This window comes from Lissotriton helveticus, chromosome 10 (assembly GCF_964261635.1).
Source record: "Lissotriton helveticus chromosome 10, aLisHel1.1, whole genome shotgun sequence".
Taxonomy (NCBI): domain Eukaryota; kingdom Metazoa; phylum Chordata; class Amphibia; order Caudata; family Salamandridae; genus Lissotriton; species Lissotriton helveticus.
Window position 1 is genome coordinate 446,753,956 of NC_136071.1, and position 14,106 is coordinate 446,768,061.

The following is a 14,106-nucleotide window of genomic DNA, read 5'->3' on the forward strand; positions in this document are numbered from 1 at the left end:
AACATGCATAGTTGTGCTCATCTCTAAATGCGACAAACAGCACCACTATGTGGCAGCTGTCATAAGTGCCGGTGTTGACAAAAATTAAAAAGTTGCATTTGTTGCCTCCGTGGATATCTTGCTGACCATTTGAGGCAAAACAAGCACAAACTGTGACTAACTACATTGCCTTAATCTGGGATACATTTCACAAGTAGTGAATGAATTGCCAAATCAACGCAGGATCCTCATACTGCTTCCACACGCTCAGCCTGCTCCGATAGACATTCAAATGGATCCCCACAGAATCTAGAAAGACGGCCACCCACGCACTTGACTATTGGCAAAGCGCTTGGTGTTACTCAGAAAAAGCTCAGGAAAATACAGAACGCCCAAAACGCCACAGCCAGACTGCTCCTCGACATCCCCTGCCGCAGCCACATAACACAATACCTCCGACAACTCTACTGGCTCCCGCTCAACAAGACAATCACCTTCAAGCTCCTCACACATGTCTACAAAGCTCTACACAATGCAGGACCAGAATATCTGAGCCAATACCTCGCATTCCACACACCCGGCAGATACCTCGCATTCCACACACCCGGCAGACAACTCCGCTCCGCCCAACTGCCCTGGCCTCCGTCCCACATATCCACAAGACCAGAACCGGAGGAAAATCCTTCTCATACCTCGCTGCCAAGACTTGGAACATCCTGCCCCTCCCCCTCCGGCAATCCGCGTCACTGACCCAATTCAGGAAGGATCTCAAGACCTGGCTTTGGCGACAGAACCTTTGCTCCCAGACGGCTCAGCAGCCCCGCACCCCCTTCACCGCCTTGAGACCCACACTGGTGAGTAGCTGTGCTATACAAACTCCTGACTGATTGATTTAATGAAACAAGGCCATACACAGGGGGGAAGATGGCGGCCAGCTAAGTAGCTAGGTCGGGAGCTCCGTGGTGGCTCCGGTGAAAAAGGAAAATTATTGGAGAAAATGCCCTCCGTTATACTTTGAATATGTCTGTGCAGGCTTTTAAGAGCAAAAACCAGTCCTAGGCAACTCATGAAAATACGCCTATTGACTCAAGAGAAAAGTATCGTACCTGTATGCCGCCACTGAAGATAGCGGGTCCGTTCAGGGAGCCTCGCCGAGCGGGTCCTGCGAACTGCCAGCAGACAGGGTCCAGTGTTGGGGATCTCGTGCCTGTCCATTTGGGGGAGCGGAGGATTCCTCCCAGTGTGTACACTGGAGTGTGGAGCGCAGCGCGGGAGGCTCGTAGAGCTTGCAAGAAAGCCGCGAGCAGAATTCTCTTTCTGTCCCGGGGCGAAGGTGGCAGCGTCAGCACAACACCGGCGGCTGGAGGAGAGGTCATCCAAGCGTGTGGCAGCTACAGAGGCAGTGGCAGTGCTAGAAAGTCCAAGCTCCTGAGAAAACGAAACAGTGGGAACGGAGGTGAGGAGTGCAAGGGAGAGACACGGGGGCTGACGGGGGATGAGGAAGTTGGTTATCAACTAAGGAGAGGGAAAAATAGAAGGGAAAATAGGGGTAGAACAGAGCACTCAAATGCAAGCACACAAGGAGTAGAGAGGAGACCTGCGGTGAAACACATGCATAGAGGCGAGGGCTCACAAGGAGCAGGCCAGCTTCCTGGACAAGAGAAAGTGGAACAGCGGATGACAAACGTTAGTAGCACTGACACTACTGAGGAGGAGAAAAATAAACTTGAGAAGGTGGTGGCAAATGGTGTGGAAATCAGAAAGGATAGAGAGGCTGTATCACTTCCACAGCTTGAGGGGGCACAAAGCGAAGAAGTAATAAAAAAGGGAGAATTGGAGAGAGAATTGGAGAGAGGAAGATCGAGCTATTGCCTGAGAAATAGACAATTTCTTAAAGCCTCAAACACAACCTCTATAGACATTAAACAACCTATTGCCCCACGTAGCACTAAAAGAAAATTAAGGAAAACAACTAAATCCGACTCAAATAATTTCTATAATAAGAGGAAGACCCCCAAGGAAACAGGGAAAATCGGGAGCACCCAAGACCCTGTTCCGCGAGTAACTCCTTCTCTCAGATCGTTCTTCAAGGTACAGGAGCAAAATAAGGTGTCTTTAACCGGAGATAAACGACCTAAAGAAGTAACATACTCTGCGGATATTCCAGCGGCATCTACACCAGTAGACACAAAGGCAAGCTCGCTTGATAATTTAAAACCAGCACTGCAATACATCTCACTAATAGAGCCCGCTATAGTAGAAGAAACAGAAGCGGAAACAGAAGTGGAAACAGAAGTGGAACTTATCCAAGGCAGCGACATGGCTACCAATTTGCAGACACAGGAAGATCTGACCTCAAAAGAAGTTACCTCCGCACAATTCCAGCACCCAACAAATCAATTGATCCCGCTCTCAAAAGATATCAGTTCCATGGAGGCGCAGGGTCAAACCTCAGCTCAGGTGCTTGACTCGACAAATCAATTATTGGAAAAAATGCTAGACGAAATGAGGGCTAAATTTGCAGTATCAGAACTGAATCAAGGCAAAATTCATGAGGTATGTGAAGCACTAGACACCAAATTGGTTGCCCTTAATGATCAGGTCACTGAGGTGGAGTCCGTAGTCGAAGGTTTATCCAAAAAGGTGGAAAAAAAATAAAAGGACATAAGGGCGATGAAAGAGAGCGGTAGGACCATGAGTGAGAAGTTGGAATCTTTAGAGAATCAGGCAAGGAAAAACAATCTGAGAGTTCTGAACGTCCCGGAAGGAGAAGAAGGGACAGATATAAAAAAATTTGTTGTACAGCTACTTAACGAATTCTTTCCGTGGACAAAGGATATAGGACTGGAGGAAGACATTCAGAGAGCGCATCGAGATCCCTTTGGAAAAAGAAAAGAAAGGAAGAACCCAAGAAAAATCTTGATAAATTTCAAAACATACACAATCAAAGAGAGACTCTTGGGGGGAGGTCTAAAAAATGGGCCCCACTCAAAAGAAAATTGGACTTTCAGGATTCGGTCCGACATTTCCAAAGCTACCCAGGACAGACAGTGGGAGTTAGGTCAATATATGCAGGAAATAAAAAGCCTGGGGGCTACAGTTCAAATGAAATTTCCCGCCGCCCTCCGAATAATGTGGCGCAATAAAATGCACAATATAAGAGAACCAGCGGAGGTTGCAAATTTCTTGGAGCAAATGAAGGACCAAGTGAGAATGGAGTCTGGGGTTCATTCTTAATTCCTTAATTCTATAAAGTGAAGACAGGTTGTCTTAAAAAATGGTGACATTAACTATAGACGATATGTAAGCTTAAAAGAAAGTGTATGAAAATACAGATAGAAGGGCATTACTCTTAAAGAAAGGGGAAACCACGGAGCTCAAAAAGGGGCTAAGATGAGGCCCGAAAGGAAAGGAGGGAGGCTTCCCCAGGGAGGGACATTTTATCACACAATGAAAATAAAACAAAAAAAACGCACATGGGTGGGGAGCAAAATAGGGAAAAAAATACTGAAAAAATATCCTCAAAAATGTAAGAAGGAAAATAAAAGGAGATATCAGGGCCGGACGAACCCAACAACTGGCAAACATAGAATGGCAAGGAAAGGAATGAGGAAAAAATGGGGAAAACCGTGAACATTTTAACCTGGAATGTTAACGGGCTTAGACTACCAAGTAGAAGACGAAGAATCCTGGAATATCTGAGGTTGGCGGACAGTGAGATTATAATTTTGCAGGAAACCCACCTGTTAAAAAAGGAATGGGAAGAAATTATAAGAAAATTACATTGGGTAGATAGCTATGTCTGTACTGACCAGGAATGTGTTGTAAAAGGAATTGCCATACTCTTCAAGAAATCTGTAAAAGCCAAAATAGAACAGACAGAGGTGGACAAAAAGGGCAGATGGGCAATTGCTAGAGTGAGAATCTATAATAAACCATACACCATAGCAGGTTATTACGGGCCCAATTTAGATGACCCCTCTCCTTTACAGAACCTGTTTTCCCAATTATTGTCATTCAATCCCCCAGTTATACTTGGAGGCGACTTTAATTTAATTCCCGATCCCAAGTTAGATCGTCGACCCCCAACGAAACAAGCAAATGTACCCAAAATGAGGGAATGGCTGGGAATCTATAAGAGAGACTTGGGGTTGGTGGATGCATGGAAGAAGAAAGGGGATAAAAGATGTCCTTACACATTCAAAAATAAAAGGTTAAATATACAATCTAGAATCGATTACTTCCTGATGGATAAAATACTAACTGATAAAACAAATATAATTAAACATTTGCTAGCATTACTCTCAGACCATTCAGCCGTTCTACTACAAATTCACCTGGGCGGGGGACATGAGGCAGGGAGATGGACTGTGGACCGTTGTACTCTTAATGACCCACAAATCCTAGAAACACTTAAAATAGATACAGTTGAGTATTTTGAGAGAAATAGGGAGGAAACATCACCGCAGGTTAGATGGGATGCTTACAAAGCTGTCATAAGGGGGAAAATACTCAGTTTATCGGCACATAAATCAAAGAAATCAAAACAAGAAATCGAAACGCTGGAAACCAAGATCCAAAACCTAGAGCATTTAATAGAAATGGAACTTGACCCAGAAATAAAACAAGAACTGGTGGCGGATAAGGAAATTCAAGGGGAAAGGCTAACAGGGGTATTAGAAAACAAATTAAGAGAGAAATGGGAAGCAAGCAAATTAGCTAACTATGAATATGGTGAGGGATGTGGCAGACTCCTAGCGCGGAAAACTAAGACAGAAGACAACAGGAACAAGATATTAAACATCCTCCCCCAAGACGGATCCGACTTAAGCTCGGAGGAATCGGTAATTAAGAAAGAGTTTACTGAATTTTTTTTCTTCATTATACACGGAAGAGATATTTCCATCAAGTGATGATCTAAACGGGTACTTAGATAATTTAGAACTCCCTGAGATAACAAATATAGAAAAAGAGAGGTTGAATGCCCCGATTACCAGTGAGGAGGTAGTTGAAATACTGAAAGATTTAAAGAGAGGGAAAGCAGCTGGACCAGACGCGCTCCCTAATGAGTTTTACATCAAATTATGGGAGGATCTGGCCCCCCCTCTCATGAATTTACTAAATGAAATCTATATAGAGGGGGGGAAACTTCCTGAATCCTGGAACGATGCGACAATAAGCATCCTGTTAAAACCAGGTAAGGACCCAGTAAAATGTGAATCCTATCGACCAATAAGCCTACTGAATTGTGATTATAAGATCTTCACTAGTATTTTAGCGAAAAGGCTAGGGAAAATTGCGGGTAACCTGATAAATAAAGATCAGAAAGGGTTCGTAAGAGGCAGGCACCTGCAAGATTTAACACAAGAACTCATTATGTCCATAGATATTGCCACAAGTGAAAATATCCCATTAACTATAATGACTGTAGACGCAGCTAAGGCGTTCGATAGAGTGAATTGGACATTTCTGAACGCAACCTTAGAGAAATACAATCTAGGAAAAAACTTTCAGAGTGCAGTTAAAGAGTTATATCGGGCCCCAAAAGCTAAGGTTTTAATCAACGGTAATCTAACAGAGAATATCTTAATAAATAGAGGGACCAGACAGGGGTGTCCCTTATCGCCAATTCTATTTAATCTATACATTGAGCCCCTGGCAACCAAACTCAGAGCTCATAAAGAAATAACCCCGTTTATATACCATGCATGGGAAAAAAAAATAGCATTGTACGCGGATGATCTGATGATATTTACTAGCAATTATGCAGGCTCTTACAACGCAATCGAGTCATCTTTAAAAGAGTTTGGGAAGATATCAGGTTACCAACTAAATATAGCAAAAACAGAAATTATGAGTTGGAACACTCAAGTAGATAGCAGCTTTTCTAGGGAAAAAATCAAATATTTGGGAATAGAACTGATTAAAAATATAGAAAAGGTACCCTGTATAAATTTGGTTAAAACAATGGGAGAGGTAAGAAGAATGTTAAAAACGTGGGGAGGTCTTCCCCTAACTTTCCTGGGTAGATCTAATCTAATTAAAATGTCGATCTTACCAAAATTCACATTTCTGTTTAGTGCAATACCCTTAGAATTTAAGAGGGAAACTTTGAAAAAAATACAAGGGGAGTTAGCGAGTTTTATCTGGGCGGCCAAAAGCACAAGAATAGCCTGGAACAAATTACGAAGATGTAAGGCAGAAGGAGGAATTGCTAGTCCTGACCTTTTTGAATACTATAGGGCCTTTCAATTCAAGCATACAAGGATCCTATTAAGCAACTCTGATATATATCCAGAACATCTCAAAGCAATGACGGAAAACATGGGGCATTACTTATTTAAATTCGGGCATCCAAAGTACTTTAAAAAAATCAAACTGAAGACGCTAAGATCGGCGGCAAAACTTTGGTATCAGATAAGGAGCACTTTGAACATACAATATTACAGTGAGTTCGCTCCAATTTGGGACTCTCCGGGAACCCCAGATTGCCTAAAGGATAATTTGGCTAAACCCCTGAAAACAGCAGGCATCCAAGTTTGGGGCCAACTCATGGTGGATAACAAGATAATTGACTGGGAAACCTTATCAAAGAAAACAAATGCATCTCTTTCAAAATTTAAGTTTTACCAACTTACCAGCTGGGCAAAAACAATCAAAGAGAAAAACACAGGAAACAAGACAATTGAAACAGAGATGATAAAGAATTCCCAAAAGAAAAAAGAAATAGCATCATGGTACTGGGCCCTTATTACAGCAGGGGAGGAGAACTTCCTAATTCCAGAGGCGACCTGGGGGAAAGAACTGCCGTCGCTGGATCTTCAAAACATGTGGCAAGTATCTATGGGTAAATGCTGGGCAATTGTGAAATCTGCTGCTCTAAGGAGAAATCACCTCTTTACTATTCACAGAGCCTATTGGACACCAAAGAGGTTATCCAAATTCAGTGGTCCAAATATGAAAGCATGTCCCAAATGTGGACTAATAGGTGCGGATGATGTACACATGTTCTGGCAGTGCCCCCAGATCGATGACTTCTGGCAGGAAGTGAGTAAAATCATAGAAACTGTATTGAAGAAGCCAATATCTGTAAGTATGGATCTTGTTATTTTTGGGATTAAAAGTCAAGACGGGGCGAATATTTTAACACTTAAGGAACAGAATCTTTTGTTTATATTGATATTATTAGCTCGCAGGGAAATATGCATTAAATGGATAAAACCGGTTGCTCCAACACATTTGGAATGGGTGGCCTCTATAAACAAGATAAATAAATGGGATAGAAAAGGCAGACCTAGTAGGAAATGCAGTTTTTGGGAGCTCTGGGAAGGTTCACAATATATAAATTAATAGGTCACGTGGAACATTATATGTCAAGCTTACACATTTCCAATGATTATGCAATGGAAAAACAAGATACACAAACATCATGCTTGTGTGAGTGGCCAGGGTGGTCAGCTCCCCCAGTTCGATCTTGAAAGTGTTAAGGAGAGAAGGGGACTCCACTCTGAAAACCGCGAAGCCAAGTCATATTACCTAAGGGTCGTATAGGAACAGAAATCAGAGAAATGGGTCCCTGATAACTCCAGTAACACGTTATTGCAGAATGAGGATTTAAAAAAAACAAAAAAATAAAAATAAAAAAAAACAAGGCCATACACCTGTTCCTAAATAAAGACAGTTTAATCAGTCAGAAACAGAAAATGTAAACACCAAGTACTGACAATAATGGATTTTTACCTACCCAAAAATAAGGAAGGCTGATAGACTATACAGGAACAAGCTACCTCATTTGAACTTAAATTCAGCTAGTACAAAACAAGGACTAATCATAAGCCAGCTGCGGTTTCTTCACTTGGGCAGGGTAGCAGCGCCCCCCCCCACTAGCTGCAAGGGTCGCGGAAAAAAATAAAATGGCAATGAAAAGATTTTGTTGCCATTTTGTTTTCTGTCGTGCGCACTCACCGCACTGCAGCAGCCCGAGCCCAGAGACTTGTCTGGTGTGTCTTCTGGTGCAGATTGGCAGCAGAGGAAGAGGAGTGGCTGGCTAGATGCTCCAAAGTGCACACGTCACTTTGACTGGCTATCTTGCGCCACCCAAAGTGACAAGTGCACTTTGAATCTCTCCAGCTAGGTGGAGACCAAGAACAGGCCTAGAGGGCCTTAAAGAGCGTCCAGTCAGCCCGCTCCATCTAATCCTGAAGCTGCTCTTACAGCATGAGAGCAGCGCCAGGATTGGTTACGGGAGTTGACTGGGCCCATGCTGGAGTGGAGAAGAAGATCATGAGGAGCGAGGACGTGCGAGCCAAGTAAGTGATTTATAGTTTGTGTGCACATAGCTCATATGTTTGTGAGTGTGTATATCCGTGCACATGAGTTTGTGTGTGATGCTGTAGCTGTGTGTTTATCTTTTTGTGCACAAGTGCATCTATGTTTATATTTATTTGTGTGTGTGTTTCTCTGTATCTGTGTATAATCCTGCATGTGCCCGAGAATGCTCACCAGCGCTCGGGTGGCTCCGTGTACCCGTGCTTGTGTGCATGCTTGTCTATGTTTGTGCCAGTGGATTAATCTTTGCTCTTACCCCTCTCTGGCCTGGACGTGTGTGTGTGTGTTTCTGTGTGTGTATGCGTGACCAGTTTCACTATTGTGTTTGTGCACTTGTGTGTATATGCGTGTCCATTTAAGTGTCTGTATATGCACCCTAGTTTGTTATGGTGTGTGTATGTTCAGTGGCGGTACGTCTGCTCCCCCCACCCCCGTCCCCATAGCCGCCAATGCATTAGCCTGGCGACGAACAAAAACACAGCATATACACAATTATACATAGAGACATTCATTCAGCAAAAAGAAAGCATTGCAAATGTAAAACGTTGAGAGACTGATCAACTAATGCTGAATAAAGACACCCTCCTCTTGCCATGAGCAGCACATAACACACAGTGAAAAGAAGTAGCAACTAAAGATGTGTTAGTGCAAGTCATTCAAAGACAAAGCCACGATTGTGATGGGTTGCATCCGTCAGTCACAAAAGACAGCATAACAGCACTACAAACAACGTCCTATCAAGCTGTTCAAGAGCCTTACCTCGAATTTAAGGCAGGGCCCCTCTGTGTTGATGAGTGCACTGATGCTTTCTGCTACAATCATCCCAAGCCGGCGCACCTGGGGTGCACTGCTGTCTAGGTGGCACTGCACACCAGCCATCATGCTTTCCAGAAGCTCTGAAAGAACAAGGTTTTAAGCCAGAATGAAGACCCATGCAAACCATCCGATGTGACACTGTTTCTAACGCTGTTGGCTTTACTTATGATGACATAATGGAAAGAAGACAAAGCACCTTGATATCCTAACTCTTTGATGTTTATGAACTCTCTATTACAATATAATTGGTTTTTCTAATTCACAATTTGTAATGATTCTCAGAACATCGCAAGGAATCATGCTATTTGATACCAGATTATCTCACCTGTCAACCAAACATTAGAAATCTTCTCAAGATCCTTAGTTTACATGTAAGAACAGATTAATTTAAATTGCGATGCTTCACAATTCTATTTTAAAGTTGATATTTCTTTACATATGACTCACTTATGCACGGTCATTACATGAGCAGGGGTCTTTCTTGGGTTTTTACTTGGCCATATCCATTATTGATTTGCTTTCCAATTCCCCAACAGTGCTCTGATAACTTTATACCAAGTCACAATCATCATCTCTGCTGCCACAAGGGTGTTTTTACCAACTGTGTTTTTAATCATGCAGAAACGACACAGTACCTGTCATTATGAAAGGTTCATTCTTTGGGACCTGAAGCCTACATTCTTTGAATCTTTACTATAGAAAGTGAATTGTTATTTATACTAATTTTGTGTTCATGTGAACTGACTCGTAGACATAGCACCTAACAATATTATAATTCCTGTGTGGCAATTAACCCTTTTGGCCAGATGTTGTGTGGACCAGAAATAATGTTATCAGTGGTCGAAGTATATTAAGAAAAGTATGGGAACTGTAATGCTGTAGTGAGCAATGGGGCCAGGGCAGAGGCGATAAAAGCCAAGAGAAGCAAAGCACCGCGCAAAATCACAAAAAACGAAACTGCATGCGCACATCGGGACCCGCCATTTTGTGAAAAACGGGGTGAGCTCCCTCGAACCCCCTGAAGTGCAGCGGGTGCAGAAAAGCGAATCTGGTGCAACAACAAAGCTAATCCCGCGCCGGGGGATGACACAAAAAGTGACAATTCAGACAGGCGCGCAACAAAGGAGGCACCACCGAGGGCAAAGGGCCGGAGCAGAGGGCCGGAGCACAAGCGTGACACAAGCTCCGAGGAACACAATAAATGAACCGCTCTGTGGGCCACTAGAGGCTAAAGAGTCCCTGTGGGCACTGTAATAAGACCGTCGGGCTTCCAGCAGAATCCTGCGGCCACCAAGAAGAGGTCCAAGATCCCAAGCGAAAGCAAGAGGTAACAACCCTACATTAACAACAGCTCCTACAGGCGATATTAACCAAGAAACAGCGACTAAGGAAAGTGGCACCACCAAGATCAACCAGGTCATCTCAGGCCCGACGAGACCAGTGGGGGGAACAAAAGGTGCACAAGGGCACAGGAGTAAGAGAGAAACAAACATCTAAACCAGTCTCAGAGAAAACCCCACTAGGGCTCAAATAAGGGGCCCAACCCACGCCAACCGGGAGACAAAAGAATCGTCCAACTGAGCAGAAAGTTGACAAGAGATACGTGCTAAGGCAAACAAAGAGAGGCCTACCAACAATGGCAGGGAATGAGGGTAAAATACACCAGCAACCGAAGAAGAACAAGAGCGACTCTATCACACTCTCCCATAAAACAAAGGGCAGACCGCCACTCTTGATATGATCCTGAAAAAACTAGCTGAAGTGCACGACCTAGCCAAATCAACCAAACTGACCACCGACGCAATCCAACTAGAACTAGCAGCAGTCAGGGCTGATATCCACGCAGCGAACAACAGGCTTACAGCGCTGGAACAGAGGGTCAAAGACATTGAGGACACTAACTAACATACCAACAAGGCCATAAATACCTTATCTAAGACCACAGCTGCACTTCTGAGGCAGACAGCGGAGCTGGATGATCGCAACAGGAAGGGGCATATAAGAATCCTTGGCGTACCAGAAGGAGAAGAAGATAAAGCAGGATCATGCATGGCCCTCATCGAAGAACTGATTCCCAAACTCATGAATGTCAAACTTGACTAACCTTTTGAACTTGACAAGGCCTATAGGGTCCCAGCCTTCAAAACACCAAACAGGCAGAGCTTGCGTCCAATTATATGCAAACCCTTACGCTCACAACACACGGAAGCTATCTTTGGAATAGCTAGGAAAAATCAGAACATGCAATGGAATGGCCATAGGATAATCTTAACCCAAGACTACTCCAAGAGCACAGTCGACATAAGAAAGGGTTTCCTGACCCAGAGAGACAGATTAAGGAAAGAAAACATTGTGTTTTCATTTGTGGGGGCCACGAAGTTGAAGATTATCAACAAGGGGAAGTCAATAGTCTTGGAAGATCCCAAGGACCTTAGCAGATACCTTCTGGCACCGGCACAACAAGACATGGAGACCACACAACCAGGATTGAGTAAGAGGAGAGCGTCGCCAGAGCCAAGAACAGACTGATCATGCATAGCACAGATGTTTAAGAGACTCAGTCAAGACAATTAACCACAGCTACCTTAGGGCAACCACCTACCTCAGCAATTTACAAAGTAAATGAAGCTACCTCAAGACTGTTGATCCACAAACACTGTAACTATATATCCTTTTGTCACAGTTTTTTCTAACAAGGGGCCACCGAGGCCGCATTAAGGATAGAGGGAACAGCGGGGGGTATTCCTTGCTAATCAGAATCACGAAAGCAATGGCTACCAATATGGGACTACATGATAGACTTACTAGGGGTACCCTACGAGAAACAGGTTGGGTACCAAACGTAACAATCTCAGGAAGGCGGATCGAGGATCTTGCCGTCGCACGTTCAGCGTGCAAGGATCGGGGTTGGGGGAAGGGGAGAGGGGGGAACGGGGTGGGGATGGGGAGGAGGGAGAAGAAGATTAGTGTCCGTCTGTCTTGTTCGTCTGGCCTGTCCAGTTCGTCTAGTTCGTCCTGTCTGTCTTACCCCCACTATCTAGGTCTCTTGCCTACTCAGACATCCCATACTATACCCAAATCTTTTTATTTCCTGCTTTCCACATACCCACACTAAACCAGATACACGGGAATAAGGTTTTATGGCACACAGCTCCTAACCAGTGAAAGGATACATGGAGGGAGCCCGACACTTACAAGAGACTCACCAGCAAAACTAAAGGACAGGGCGCGCACCCCACATTGGGGAACGGGGGCTAATCGCGACACACATATAGCCTAAGTTATGACACATAACAGCAGCTCCCCCCTGTTAACTAACCTGAAGATAGTCTCCCTCAATATTAAGGGGCTTAACCACCCAGTCAAGAGAAAGAAGATCCTAGACTACCTAGCCAAGACTAAAGGCGACCTCATACTATTACAGGAAACCAAGTTATCTCTAGTAGACGCGTCAAGGGTCAAGGCACGATGGATAGGTCAGGTGGCATACTCCCCAGCAACAGGGAAAAAACGAGGGGTGATTACAATCATAAACAAGAACTGGAGAATAACCATAGACGACCATCAGCACGACGATGCAGGTAGGCTACTAGTAACACAATTGAAAAGAGGGGGCGAAACTTTCCAGGTAGTGAACGTCTATGCCCCAAACACAGATGACACTGCATACTGGGAGGGAGTCTCTAGTAGACTAGAGGCAGGACCCCAAAACAACATGACAGTGTTGCCGAGCGACTTCAACTTAGCACTTGACTACACCCTGGACAGACAATCACAGGCCCACACCCTCCCATCAGCCTCACACAACACTCTAATAAACATATGCAACAGATTCAACCTGAAGGACCCATGGCGGAAACAACACCCGGACACCAGAGACTATACCTTTTACTCCAACCCACACAACTCTTACAGTAGAATAGACTACATCCTAATATCAGGCTCTCACACCCATCTAATAGACCACACGGAGATATCGGCAAGGACTATCTCAGACCACTCCTGCATCAGTTTGCAATTGTCGGGCCGTCACAACGGACACAGGAGTTTTAACAACGCAGCCCTAGCAAACCAAGAAGACAAGTCTAAAATAGAGCAGGCCATTATTGAATACATAGAACACAATGACACGCAGGACATGGATCCCAACACCGTGAGGGACGCACTAAAAGCGAGAGTCAGAGGGACACTAATTGACATTATGGCAAAACGGAACAAGACTTCACCTAGACCAATTAGAAACTGACATCAAAAACCTGGAGGAGACCCACATCAAAGATATAAGTAATGCTAAAGCACTAAAGGAGCTAACGGAAAAAAAATACGAATACAACAAAAATCCTGATCGAAAGAGCAGGACTGTGGATTAACAAATACAAACAGATCAACCTCTGCGAGGCCAACAAGGCAGGGAAATACTTAGCGTCATACCTGAAATACAAACAGAGACAACACACCCTATCATCCATCACTGACTCACACAACAACACACACACTCAACACAAAGACATCCTGCGCACGTTCGGGGAGTTCTACCAGGAACTCTATAGGAGAGACACTTGACCAGGACGGGGTCACAGAATACCTAAACAGATTATACCTCCCTAAGATATCAAACGAGGAGGCACTGACACTTGGTAGGGAAATAAGTGCTGCCGAATTGAGATGGCAATTAACTCACTTAAAGACAACAAGGCCCCGGGCCTGGATGGCTACACAGCCTCCTTCTACAAAAGCTTTAGGACACAACTAAACCCAACCAAGAAAAAGGTCTTCAATACTTGCGCGGGGGGGGGGGGGGGTAGAGTGTCGAACTCTATGGCGGAAGCAAACTGTGGAGTTGTGGGCTGGGCGGACCGGAATAACAGGCTGGGAGGCCGAATGTAGTGAGCTATTGTTAAGGATTTTATTCGTAGGTATGGCACACAAAGTCTTTTTCAACAGAGGTACGGGAAAGAGTTCCGGAGGGAGGCGCCAAGACGG

The 14,106-nt window shown here is 44.3% G+C and overlaps 1 protein-coding gene across 1 annotated transcript in view; it reads right to left on the reverse strand.

The window, feature by feature from the left end:
* The window catches only part of TELO2 (telomere maintenance 2), a 659,928-nt gene that overhangs the window by 466,702 nt on the left and 179,120 nt on the right, over positions 1–14,106 (reverse strand). Inside the window, exon 9 of the mRNA XM_078662940.1 lies at positions 9,067–9,203. Coding sequence (XP_078519066.1) covers positions 9,067–9,203 — 137 coding nt within the window. The remainder of the gene's footprint in view (positions 1–9,066; positions 9,204–14,106) is intronic.